Here is a 13,135-nt window from a genome sequence, read left to right on the forward strand (position 1 = left end):
ACAGCTGAGGAGACCAACGTTCTCGTCAGGGCCGTAAAAGACAGAAAAGTGACATTGTATGGGGATGGGAGAAACCCACCCAAATAAGCTTCGGTTAAACAGGCGTATAATAATTTGGGTAAATGTGTAAGCTAGATTTATGCCTATTTTTTCACATCTTCATCGACACAACAATGATTTCCCTCATGTGGAATATTTTTCCTTGTTATTATGTATGGTTTGCAAAAATGGCAACTGCTGCGTCTGTGTGTAGATGAGAGAAGCAAAGTGTATGTGCGTTGTGCACACACTACATTATTGCCAAGCATGTGCCCTTAAAATAGCATCTGAACGCGCCTCTGAAAACGCGGAATTGTTTTCTGGAACTGCAAAATAGCACCAGGGAACGTTTGCGCCGGGAACACGCCTCCTCTTTGCGCTTAACCGCCCCCGGGAGCGCGAGTTCATTCCCTAATTTACCGACGTGCATCTGTGGAGGGAAAAGTCCGCTGTGCGTCCGGTGCAAAATAGGAATGATACATCCGTCGGTGTACAAAGTCAATTGCGCTGGGTGCAAGATAAGGCCCATTAAGTATTTTTTTTTTTTTTTTCTTAAAATAAATTTTGGTCTTGGAAGCTATTTTAAGCTATTACTTAATATTAAAATCTCTGACCTTTGTTTGCAACTACAAAAGCAGGAGAAGCAGGAGACGTCACTTAACTGAGAATCAACATCTTTCGCAGTATAGGAGAAACAATTTAGATACTAGGGAGATATCATTGGGGATTTTCCTTTCCTACACAGTAGCTTTCTGGGTCTGATCCAGTATCAATGTTGCCAATGTATGATATATAGCTTCTTTGGCTTAAACGCATACCCTATAAATGGTCACTTTTCCACGATAATTACATGATTCATTTAAAAAAAATTTGGTGTTCCTAAGATACTCAGTGTTGAAATATATCCTATGTGGGTTATGTACACAAATCAAGCTGTATTATAATAAAACATGGCAACAAATGGGCTTCATTAAGTCATCTCGCTTGGCAGATCATAACACACCTGATCTTTAATAAAGATACACACTGTCAAGTTCAGTCAATTTACCAAGCTCTCATTGTATAAATCTTGCAGGCCTTATCTTGTGTTCACAATATTGAAAATGGAAAAGTAAATGCATGCACAGTTAGTGCGCAGTTCCTTCCACCTGAGTGACGCGTATCTTCAGCACTCAAATAGGAGAAAGAATGCCATTAAAAATTGTTTTGCAGCTTGGAGAACCTATAACAGCATCACAACATCAAGATGTTTTGACAGTGTCACAGATTAACTTCCTCAACCGTCACAGCACCATTACTTATGTTGTTTTACTGGTGTGAATTGTAAGGTTCACGTTCACAGTACACCTGTGCAATTGAATGTCTATCTGAGATTTTACAGCTCTTTTGCTTGCTCATATCAACCAAGAACCCTGGTTTCATATGTGGTTAATAATTGCTTCATCTTATCGCGTGTATTGTTTCTGTCAAGCTGTAGCTGATTGGAAAGCTGCTCACGGTTTCTGATTTACCCGAAACCGTCGATAGATAATGATTCAACACGACCTACAGGAAACTTTTTAAGCTAAAAACAAAAGTCTTATTTCAAGTAAACCTCAAAAAAGTACCAGGAACTGAGGAGTTTGACATGACCTGCTATGGGATCACAATGAAGTGGTAGGTTAGTCATATTCTGGAAGTCCTCTGATTTTGTTAAAAATGATCTTAAAAGAGCCAAGTTCTTTTTTTGGTTTACCTTGTTACCTTATCACCTACAAGTTGACTGACTAAGCGAGGTTTTAGTCAGCACAAGGCATCCTCCTGAATTCATTTTAATTTGACTAAACGGTTTCTGCAAGATTAGGGATAAAAAAAAACATTCACTTCCTTTTACAATGTAACTTGATATATCTTCTGGCCTTGAGGGATCATTAACCCAAGTTTTTTTGTTGCTGGTCCAAGATTGCAGAAGACTTGAATTCTTATCAGTCATTGGCACTGACTGGAGCTACTTGGTTTCGTCCTCCTTTTGGCAAAAGCTTCGGAAGGAATTTCCAGCAGGACATCACTTCTGACCGGCGTGACACCGGGTATATAACTTTTTAGGGTCTCTCAAAGAGCACTTTCCAAATCATGCCGGGCACTGGAGGTCCAGTTGCGACGTTCTCAGTTTGGGACTATGTGGTGTTCGCCGGCTTGGTCCTTTTTGCTGCGGGCATCGGCTTGTTCCAAGCCATCCGTGGACGCAAGGAGACCAGCAGTGAAGAGTTTCTACTGGGTGGCCGTCAGATGACCGCAGTGCCTGTGGCTTTGTCCCTAACGGCTAGTTTCATGTCAGGGATCACTGTTATTGGCACTCCTGCAGAGGCGTACTTGTACGGCACACCGTTCTGGCAATTTGTCTTCTCTTATGCCATCATGTCCATCATCAGCGCTGAACTCTTCGTGCCTCTGTTTTACCGCCTGGGCATCACCAGCACATACGAGGTAAGAGGGCGACACTGGGCACAAGGGGTTTGCATGAGGACAGAGAACACAGACAGACTGGAAACACCCTCATTTGTGCCTGTGTTTGATAAAGAATCAATAGATGGAAATGCAATGAGGACGAGAGAGAGAGAGAGGATTAAAAGGAAAAAGGCAATGTCAGGATAGATTATTGACAAACTGGATTTGACTACTTCATAGTCAGAAGTGCTTTATTGTATAATCCAAAGTGCAGAAGCTGGTCACTGTCTATATGAAAAAGACTAATTAAAATGAAACAAAAAAGTAAAATATATCAAAATTAAAATGAAAAAATGATATATTTAGTATTAGAATATATTCATTGAGTGTATTTCGAAAACAGCAAAACTAAAAGGGTTCGGGTGATGTGACTTGTCGCCGAAAAGTTACAGTATCAGCACACGAATCTTTAAAACGATTAACCTTTAAAACAACAATGATGTTAATCTGAGAAAAACAGTATGTAATAGTTCATCGTACAATCTGACTTTTGTGTAATGATGTAAATGATATGATGTAAATTTGTTGTTTCGTTTGCTAATAATTAATTGAATTGGTCACTTGTTTTTGCAGTACTTGGAAATGCGTTTCAACAAGCTCATCCGTATGATTGGAACCAGCATGTATATTGCTCAAACCGTAAGTTGGATTTTAGCTTCTTGCATGACTTTATACCTAACCAAACATGCATCTGACGGGTGATTGTGTCATCGTGAATCACTTTGGAAAAACAATGTCTGTTGTGTATATGCATTTTCCACATCATAGAGTCATAAATGTTGAATATATTAATGAATTTTAGGCAAAACAGATTTGTTCAATCATCTAATGGCTGGTGTTATCTCTCATAGGCTTTATACACAGGCATGGTTATCTATGCCCCTGCACTTGCACTTAATCAGAGTAAGTAAAGAACTATCTTTCATTTATTAATGTCAAAATCCATTTAACAAAGCCTGCTAGAAGAAATAGTAATGCCTCCCCATGACTTAACACATGTATATTAAACCAGACAATGCTTGCACGGAAATGCATAAGGGTGATTCTTCAAATATAGAAACTTTTCTGTCACCTACTGTAGGATACTTTTAGGGAAAGAAAATTACAAAAATTGTTATTTAGCTTTTATGTACAATTTAAAAAATAATAATAATTTTTTTTCCTCAATACAGCAATACATTACCAACTATCATTCATTGATGAAATAGTTTAAAGACATTTTGAGCAATCAAAAGTGCCGCTAATTGATAAAACAGCCATAGGCCCTGTTTACACTTAGAATTAAGATGTGTTTTGGTCGATTGGATCTCAGACACATTCCCATTTACACCTGATGTTTAAATCTGTCTCTTTTGTCCACTTTCAACCACTTCTGTCCTGATTTCTTCAAATGGAGGGTCTATGGGCGGGTACATTTATGGTTTTTTTCATATTTTTCGATCTAAAGGACAAAATAAGCTCATACTATTTACCCAAGTTTGGTTTGAAGACGAAAAAAACAAAAAAACAAGAACAATGTTCTCTCACCATTCCTGATTTCTAACACACACTCGCAGTGTTCGGCTGGTGTTGTGGCTATCAGAGCAAGAACTAAAACTGCTGCTCTCAGTGTTTTTCAGTCACACAATTTACATTCATAAGTAAATCGTGTGAGCTTATATCATCCATTTGATCAAAAGCTCTGAAAAAAAGACCATGCATTTACCCGCCCATAGACCCTCCACTTGAAGAAATCAGGACAGAAGTGGTTGAAAGTGGACAAAAGAGACGGATTTAAACACCAGGTGTGAACGGGAATGTGTCTCCCTCGTCTACTGGAGATCCGATCGACCAAAACGCATCTTAATACCAGGTGTAAACAGGGCCTATGAAAGCAATCTGGTCGAATGTGTTTTCGACTACTGGAAGTGGTCGAAAGTGGACAAGCTCGTTCTTCTGTTGGGACAGTTTTGCATATGTTTTGGGAATGTGCGAAAGTGAACACGTTATGGACTCGTGTGTGACATTATGGGTAAAATAGTCTGGACTACCATAGTTCCAGATCCTTGTTTATGTTTGTTAAATGATGACACCATTTAGAATTTTAAAGGAACATAGGAGAATGCTATTTTGTGGCTTTACAGCAGCGAAAAAAAACAATTCTAGAATATTGGTTTAATTCAGAGATAAATTTACTGAAACACTGGTTGTTGAATGTGCAATCAATGGCTAATTTAGAATCAGAGCCGATCCTGACCTCCCTGGGGCCCTAAGCAAAATTCTGTTTAGGGGCCCTCATACCTGACCCGTGAGCCATGAACTATTTGCCATTGCCACACAGTCACACCTGACACCCCCGTGTTCCCACTACAATCCCTCCTTTAACTAGTTCTAGTGAAAATGTAATTCCTGATATCAGAAGACATTGTTACTAGTAAAAAGTTCATTCTTAATATCAAGAATTCCCATTTTAAATAGTACAAATTGAATTATTGATATCAAAAATGCATATCCTGTGAATGAATAAAAGCTAAAATGGCGCCATAGCATGTCACTGTGTTTTTAAATGATAAAAGTCATTCTTGATACTCTTGATTCTTGATGGTTATTATTTACTGAGGGATGTGCATCCATATTGACCAGAATCTCCAGCCAATCAACATTTTAAATTCAATGGAGCCTATCAATAGTCAATGTCAATACATTGCTTTCCATAATGCATTAGTGCAGAGTTGTAACTAGACCTTGACTTAGCAACTAGATAATTATCGTCTTGTTTTAAAACTATAATGAGGAGTGCCATCACGCCCATATTGTACTGGTCCCAACTCACAACAGATGTTTCTGCTGGAAAGTGCGCGTTTCATTTCATGCACGTGCATATTATCGCATGTTAACGCTCGACGCGGTTATCTTTTCCGAGCTGCAGTTTATAAACAAACACCGTTGTCCTTTGTCGTTTATTAAACATAATAAATCAACTCACATCAACTTAAAGTCCCTGTAAAGGCAATTCTACAAAAAAATTCTAAACACATTATAAGTGCTAGAAATGTATTGCTAAAACATATTACAAAGACTGGGAACTGTGAAGTACTAAATTGTGGAGTTAGACCGTTAAACAGTTTTTCACCATTGCTGTGAGCCGGATTTTTTTGTGCGGGGCTAAAACGGGGGATTGATGACGCACTGCGACCCCCTGAGCTTGATTGGGCCGCTACTTGATGAGGCACGGAGTCACTAAGCCTATCGCCGCTCAATCGCGAGTTACTATAGACAGCCTACAGTTTGCTAGCTACTATGCCCACGGCTCTGGCTATGCCTTCGTCATGTAAATGCGTATTTCCTGGATGCAATCACTTAGAAAATAGATCGGTGTCCTTATTTAAATTTCCGAAAAATGATCATATCAAGAAGAGGTGGATTAATCTTGTGAAGAGCTAACGTTACCTTGATGGAGAGCTGATGATCACCACCACACCCACCTCTGTAGAGATAAGGATAGTTTACTTTCGTCGGAGACAACTGGAATTCACTGATAATCCGCTGTTACTGGTGAATGGGGCCGAACCGACTATCTCCCGCTGTCCGCCTCGGCCTTCATCCTCCCGTGGCGCCGACATGCACCGACATGAGTCATATTTCCCGCGAGTGGGCGTGGTTTCAGCGCAGCCAGCAGACACACCCAGCGTTTGAGAGCTGAGAGACTACTGCTAATTTTTTCGAGATTTTGATAGCTTATTTTATTTACTTGGCGGCTTTTTTAATCATTCAAATTGGGCTGGGTGGCTAATAACACATTTTTCGGTGGTATGACAAACTCAGAACACATACTTAATTTTGACTTTACAGGGACTTTAACTTTAGCCTACTGTTCTTTGCTGACATCAAACTTTGAGAGGAGAGCACACAAGTCTACCTGATAACTGTTGCCGCAATTAACTCTCATGGTGTTTTTTTCTCTCCCTTTTCGTGACCAGAAAGACAGTTCCGCTTCATTTTCTCATCGATATTGTAAACATTGATTGACGCGCTTTGACACGAGGGGAGGCGGGGCCTTGAGTAATTTGCGGGGCCCTACGCACCTTGCGTAGTGTGCGTATAGGGTAGAATACTCAACAGCCAGATTTAACCGGGCAAAGCCCCAAACTGTGTCGGACTGGGGATATTTGGTTGTTGAACTGAATATGCTCCTTAGAGGACTATAACGTGTTTATTTGTTTTCTTTTTTAATTTTATGGGCCCATCTTCTCTTTTGTCTTTTATGTTACTGGTATTAAGTGTGTACAAATGTTTCCCTTGGTTTTGACTTTTTAAAAAAAAAAATTTTTATTGTGGTGACAGTCAGTGTTTGAGTGCTGTTTTGTCTATGTTTATGTTTGTTAACTTTCAATAAAAAGTTAATCACAAAAAAAAAAGAAAGAAAAAAAAGAAAGTGGACAAGCTCGAAACGTTTTAGACCCTGTTTACACCTGTATTTAAACGCATCTTCCCATACACAAAATAAATATATTTGAAATATATTTTCAGTATATATTTTGGAATATATGCAAATATTTGAAATTGGCCCAATAAATATATTTCACACTTAACATCATATATTTTTGTTATATTTCAGAATATATTTCAATGTATTTGGAATATATGCCACATATATTTTGACACTTTTGGGGACCCATACAGAAAAAAATACATTGAAATATATTCTGAACTATAACAACAATATATGATGTTAAGTGTGAAATATATTTATTGGGCCAATTTCAAATATTTGCATATATTCCAAAATATATACTGAAAATATATTTCAAATATATTTCTTTTGTGTATGGGTTAATACCAAGTGTAAACAGGGCCACAAACACATTAATGTCTATAAATAAGCTCTTGTGTTGCAGTCACAGGTCTGGATCTGTGGGGAGTGCTAGTGGCGACAGGGGCTGTCTGCATCATCTACTGCACCCTGGTCAGTAACATCATTCAGTTTAATCACAATTTTACTGTTTGCGATTGCAGAAAAGGACAAGAGCAGATAATGCCCCACTCACCCCTGGCTCATTTACTAGTTTTGCATTAACTTCCAATCGATACACTGGTATGTATCGATGGTTCCATGAAGAAAAGCTTCTTTATAGTGAAGCAATGCTCTTTAGATTATTACATGTTCTTTGCAGTAAGAAAAATTGTTCACTGGAATTGTTCATTGCTATGAAAACCACCTCTTTTTTTAAAGAGTGTAACTCGAAATCACCAACATTACTGATTTTTACATGTTGTTCTTGGTCTTCAGGTGCTCATCTAAACTATGGTGCCATTTGTGCATTTTACACGGATCTGCTTTTGTTAACAGGGAGGGCTGAAGGCAGTGATATGGACAGATGTGTTCCAGATGATCATCATGTTGGGTGGGTTTGTGGCGGTCATCGCTCGGGGGGCTGTGCTGCAGGGGGGACTCGGGAAGATCTGGAATGACAGCTACTATGGAGGACGTTTGGAAACATTCAGGTAAAGATATCTGGACTAGAAAACTAGATCACAAACATACACTACTGATAAAAAATTATAATATATATATACTTTTATTCTGGTTTAAGAATGCATTAAATTGGTCAAAAGTCAAGTCACCTTTACTTATATAGCGCTTTATAACCCCAAACTTTTGAATGGTGGTGTATAGTTAGAAGGTAGGTGTAAAGAAAGAGACTTACCTCTCAAATGTTTCTCCAGTTTTGATCCTGATCCTTTGAGGCGTCATAGTTTTTGGACAATCGTTGTTGGCGGCAGTCTGATGTGGGCGTCCATGTACTCAATCAACCAATCACAGGTGCAGCGCTACATTTCCTGTCGGACAGTAACTCATGCCAAGCTGTAAGTATTCACTCAAGACATGATATTATTACACTTTACTCCTACAGCTAATACTGCATATGTTCAATGCAAACACTGGTGTCCTGTCAATATTTGCCCACATAGATCTCTGTATGTGAATATGGTTGGTTTATGGGTCACAGTGAGTTTGGCCATGCTCTCTGGTCTCACCATGTACTCCATATATAAAGACTGTGATCCTTTCACCAATAAAGATGTAGGAGCTTCAGACCAGGTAATACAAGTGACCTCTTAATTTTTTACTCACAATGCTTACAATTAATCTGACCGAATAAAATGTTTTCCAGCTCCTTCCTTATCTGGTGATGGACATACTAGCTGATTTCCCAGGACTGCCGGGCTTGTTTGTGGCTGCAGCTTACAGTGGAACATTAAGGTGAACAACCAATACATATCTGTCAGATAAGTCCATCCTGATCATTTTGGGAAAGTTTTCTAACCTGAAACAAGGTCAGTGTTACGGGGAACAACCTAAAACCAAAACCAAAACAAACAAAAAAGTGAACTAGCCTATATATTTAATATTACTAGAATAATTAGAAAAAATAAATAAAATAAAAATAAATAAATACATAAATAAATATACTATAAATGTTCATACTATATTGTATTCTATTTAAAAATATGCTAAATGTTAATGTGCTATATATATATATATATATATATATATATACACACACACTGTATACACAAATATATACATGAATTATTATTTAGTATTTAGATTTGTTTAATACATTTTTACATTAACATTTATATATATTGTTACAAATGTTCTAGTGATTATACATTTTTAATTATTGACAGTTTTTTTCAATTAGTTTTATCTATAATACTATACTAAACATATCATATTAATAAAAAAGTGAACTAGCCTATATATTTAATATTACTAGAATAATAAAAAAATAATAAAGTGTATATATATATATATATATACACTATAAATGTTCATACTATAATTTTCAATTATTGACAGTTTTTTTAAATTATAGTTTTATCTATAATACAATACTAAACATATCATATTAATAAAAAAGTGAACTAGCCTATATATTTAATATTACTAGAATAATTAGAAAATAATAAAGTGTATATATATATATATATATACACTATAAATGTTCATACTATAATTTTTAATTATTGACAGTTTTTTTCAATTATAGTTTTATCTATAATACTATACTGAACATATCATATTAATATTTCAATATTTTTAATTATATTTATTTAAAGTTTAAAAGATAACTTGAAATATCAGGGTGTACTTAAAATAAAAAATAAGGTCATTAGGATTTAGCTGAGAAAAAGCGTGGGATCGGAACGATCAGGTCACACATCAGACACCGTTAGTTAGCTTTTGTGTTGTGTTTCAACAGTACGGTGTCATCGAGTATCAACGCTCTGGTGGCCGTCACAGTGGCGGACTTTTTGAAACCAGCAATGCCCTGGCTGACAGAGAGACAGCAGTCCTGGATCAACATGGGCATGAGTGAGTTTCAGTGACTGCTGTATACACTGACAACTGCATGCTTCACGTCAGAGTGAAGCAGGGGATGATGGATTGATGTGTAACGGTGTACTGTTCATCACTAGGTGTATTCTATGGAGGTGTATGCATTGGAATGGCTGGTATCGCATCTTTGATGGGGAATATACTGCAGGTAAATCTATTCTGTAAACGAAGCAAATTTTTATGTAATACTCCAATAATGTCCCTGCATCGACTTTTTCACTGTCTCACCCTCTGCTGATAACAGACTGTAATGACATGCTGTGAATCCCTTCCTCCACAGGCAGCTCTGTCCATATTTGGCATGATCAGTGGACCTCTCTTGGGCCTTTTTTTGCTTGGCATGTTCTTCCGCTGTGCGAACTCCACTGTAAGAACTTAAATATTTCAGGTGTCACTTTTTTAAAACAAATAACCAAAATGACTTAAATGTGCTAATGTCCTAAATGTGAGTATTTTTTTTCCACAGCAAGTGGGTATTTCTATAGACCTTATGCGCCAGAGAAATGAGGGCGCCGCCATCTTTAGAATATTGTCTTTGAACTTCCGTTTTTGCAGTCGCTCTGTATATTTCTATGGCATTGCTGTCCAGGAGTAATTCGCTTTTGAAGTGGATTTACTTAATGTAAAGTGAACGAAAGTTATCATGAGGATTGTAATGTTTAAAGCAGATGTCTTAACAAATGTCAGTAGACCGGGGGAGATTTTAAAACGAGCCGTTCATTCATAAATACGCAAGATCGCTGTGAAAATACAGACCGGAAGTTAAAAGACAACGAGCACAGCGCTGAAAAGGGGCGGGGCTACATAAGGTCTATAGCAGGGGTGTCCAAACTCAGTCCTGGAGGGCCACTGTCCTGCAGAGTTTAGCTCTAGCCTGCCTCAACACACCTACCTGGAAGTTTCTAGAATGCCTAGTAAGACCTTGATTATCTGGTTCAGGTGTGTTTAATTGGGGTTGGAGCTAAATTCTGCCGGACAGTGGCCCTCCAGGAGCAGGATTGGACATCCCTGGTCTATAGCATCAATAACTACATCCACACCAATAGCTCTAGGTATAAATTTCAAGACCACTGTCATATAAACAAAAAGTACTTTTTGCACTTTTAACACTAAACAAAATTCATACAAATTAATGATGTACTGTTTCCAACAGGGAGGTTTAGTTGGTTTGATTTCCGGCCTGGTTATAACGTTATGGGTGGGAATTGGAGCTCAGTTTTATCCTCCTTTACCTGAGAAGATCCTCCGCCTTCCTTTGAGTGTGGAAGGATGCATTGCACAGGACGTGAATGAAACCACCACTATGATACCATTCAGCACAGTCCTACAAACCACAACTCAACAGTTAGTAGTATATACACACACACGCACAACTAATAAAAAGTTTAGAGTTAGTAAGATTTTTTAATGTTGCTGAAAGTCTCTTATGCTCACCAAGGCTGCATTAATTTGATCAAAAATACAGTAAAACCGTAATACTGTCAAATTTTATATCAATATAAACGAAATTTTCTTAATATGTTTTAGAATGTAATTTTTTCCTGTGATCAAAGCTGAATTTTCAGCATCATTACTCCAGTCTTCAGTGTCACATGATCCTTCATAAATTATCCTAATATGCTAATTTGATGCTCAAAAAAACATTATTATCATTATTACCAATATTGAAACCAGTTGTGCTGCCTAATGTTTTTGTGGAAACCATTTTTTTCAGATTCTTTGATGAATAAAAAAAAAAAAGCCCCAGTATTTATTTGAAATAGATATATTTTGTAACATTATAAACATCTTTACTATCACTAATTTGCACTAACATTTAATGCATTATTGCTACATAAAAGTATTAATTTCTTCAAATAAAAATATTTATTTATTTCTGCTGTTGTTTTGATGAAATCTATACCGCTCACATTTCAAAAACTAACAAATACACAAATGTCTCATGCTTTTCTTAAGGCCAAGACCAGCTTTGGCAGACAACTGGTATTCTCTGTCCTACTTGTACTTCTGCCCTGTGGGCATACTGGTGACCATGATCACAGGACTAATCGTTAGTGCAATCTCAGGTAAGATGACACTTTCTCATATGCCTGTTGGTGAGGCAAACACTCAAAGATTGAACCTAAACTGATTTTTATTAAAATGTTTTTACTTCAGGTGGTTGTAAGCAGAAGAAAGCTCGACCTGAGCTCTTTGTCAGAAAGTCAGATCTCATTTGCTTTAGCTGTAGAAACTCAGACTCAGAGGTAAGACCTTTTATTACCAGTGTGACAAACACGGTCCAAAAATATTGAGCAGGATTAAAGATCATAATTTAGGGTCCGTTTGCACAACACAGTTTTCAACTAAAAACTTTTTATGAGTTTTGGTGTTCATTTACACAACAACATTTACTGGCCTGGCAGCATAATAAAGTGTTTTTAGTTGTTTTCACGGATCCGTGTGAACCAAGATCATTTTGACAACGTTGTCGTCTGTACGCAAAATATTTACAATTGTTAAAATATTGTAGCAATGCAAACATATATATTTATATGAAAAGTTTTAGAAATGTCTGCAGTAAATATACATCTTTCTAGATGCTTAGCTGTTCAGTTCTGATTGTTTCATTGCTGAAGTTTTAGTAAAGCTGCATTTATTAAATGCACTGCATATTTTTTCTTTCTTTCTAGGTGTCAGACTTAATTGAGAAAGATCCAAACCACATCCAGGGTCTGGACAGTCCAGTTTTCTATGACAATGAAATTGCACTGAAAGAGAAAGACTACAAGGAGAAGATCACAAAGTTTTAGATGTGAGATATAGATACATTGTAAATAGTAAATTATGACTGTGTTTTTGTCTGTTGAAATTGCTAAGTGATGATGGATGATGATGATAAATTCAGTTATTTTAAACTTTCCCGTAAGAGAAGGAAGAAATTAATAGCAAGACCTACATTCTGCAGTTTTCATGATCATGTTTTGAATCATTTACACAGCTGTATTTAGTAAAAGGTTTTGTATTAAATCTGAATGGTTTTTAAATAAAATTTCACAAATGATTACATGTCAAACTCACTGAATATCTCACACACACACACACACACACACACACACACACACACACACACACACACACACACACACACACACACACACACACACACACACACACACACACACACACACACACAAAGGAAAAGGGGGAAAAACACTAAAATCAAACATGTACTTCAGAGTG

The 13,135-nt window shown here is 37.1% G+C and overlaps 1 protein-coding gene across 1 annotated transcript; it reads left to right on the plus strand.

Moving 5' to 3' along the window:
- The first annotated feature begins 1,782 nt into the window (after positions 1 to 1,782).
- On the plus strand, positions 1,783 to 12,956 carry slc5a8l (solute carrier family 5 member 8, like). The gene is made up of 15 exons (XM_082189621.1): positions 1,783 to 2,505; positions 3,100 to 3,165; positions 3,378 to 3,429; positions 7,404 to 7,471; positions 7,856 to 8,010; positions 8,233 to 8,373; positions 8,479 to 8,608; positions 8,682 to 8,770; positions 9,777 to 9,889; positions 9,994 to 10,061; positions 10,194 to 10,280; positions 11,067 to 11,257; positions 11,870 to 11,979; positions 12,071 to 12,159; positions 12,586 to 12,956. Exons 1-15 carry the CDS (start codon positions 2,152 to 2,154, stop codon positions 12,703 to 12,705), a joined length of 1,833 nt encoding a protein of 610 aa, XP_082045747.1. The 5' UTR covers positions 1,783 to 2,151; the 3' UTR covers positions 12,706 to 12,956.
- Positions 12,957 to 13,135: the final 179 nt, after the last annotated feature.

The sequence above is a fragment of the Leuciscus leuciscus genome (assembly GCF_965113295.1).
Source record: "Leuciscus leuciscus genome assembly, chromosome: 14".
NCBI classification, from domain to species: domain Eukaryota; kingdom Metazoa; phylum Chordata; class Actinopteri; order Cypriniformes; family Leuciscidae; genus Leuciscus; species Leuciscus leuciscus.

Coding starts and splice junctions, on each gene's coding strand:
- slc5a8l (XM_082189621.1), top strand. CDS start 2,152: ATGCCGGGCACTGGAGGTCCAGTTGCGACGTTCTCAGTTTGGGACTAT. Junction 7,472..7,855: donor GCATCATCTACTGCACCCTG/GTCAGTAACATC, acceptor TTTTGTTAACAG/GGAGGGCTGAAGGCAGTGAT. Junction 11,258..11,869: donor CTACAAACCACAACTCAACA/GTTAGTAGTATA, acceptor GCTTTTCTTAAG/GCCAAGACCAGCTTTGGCAG.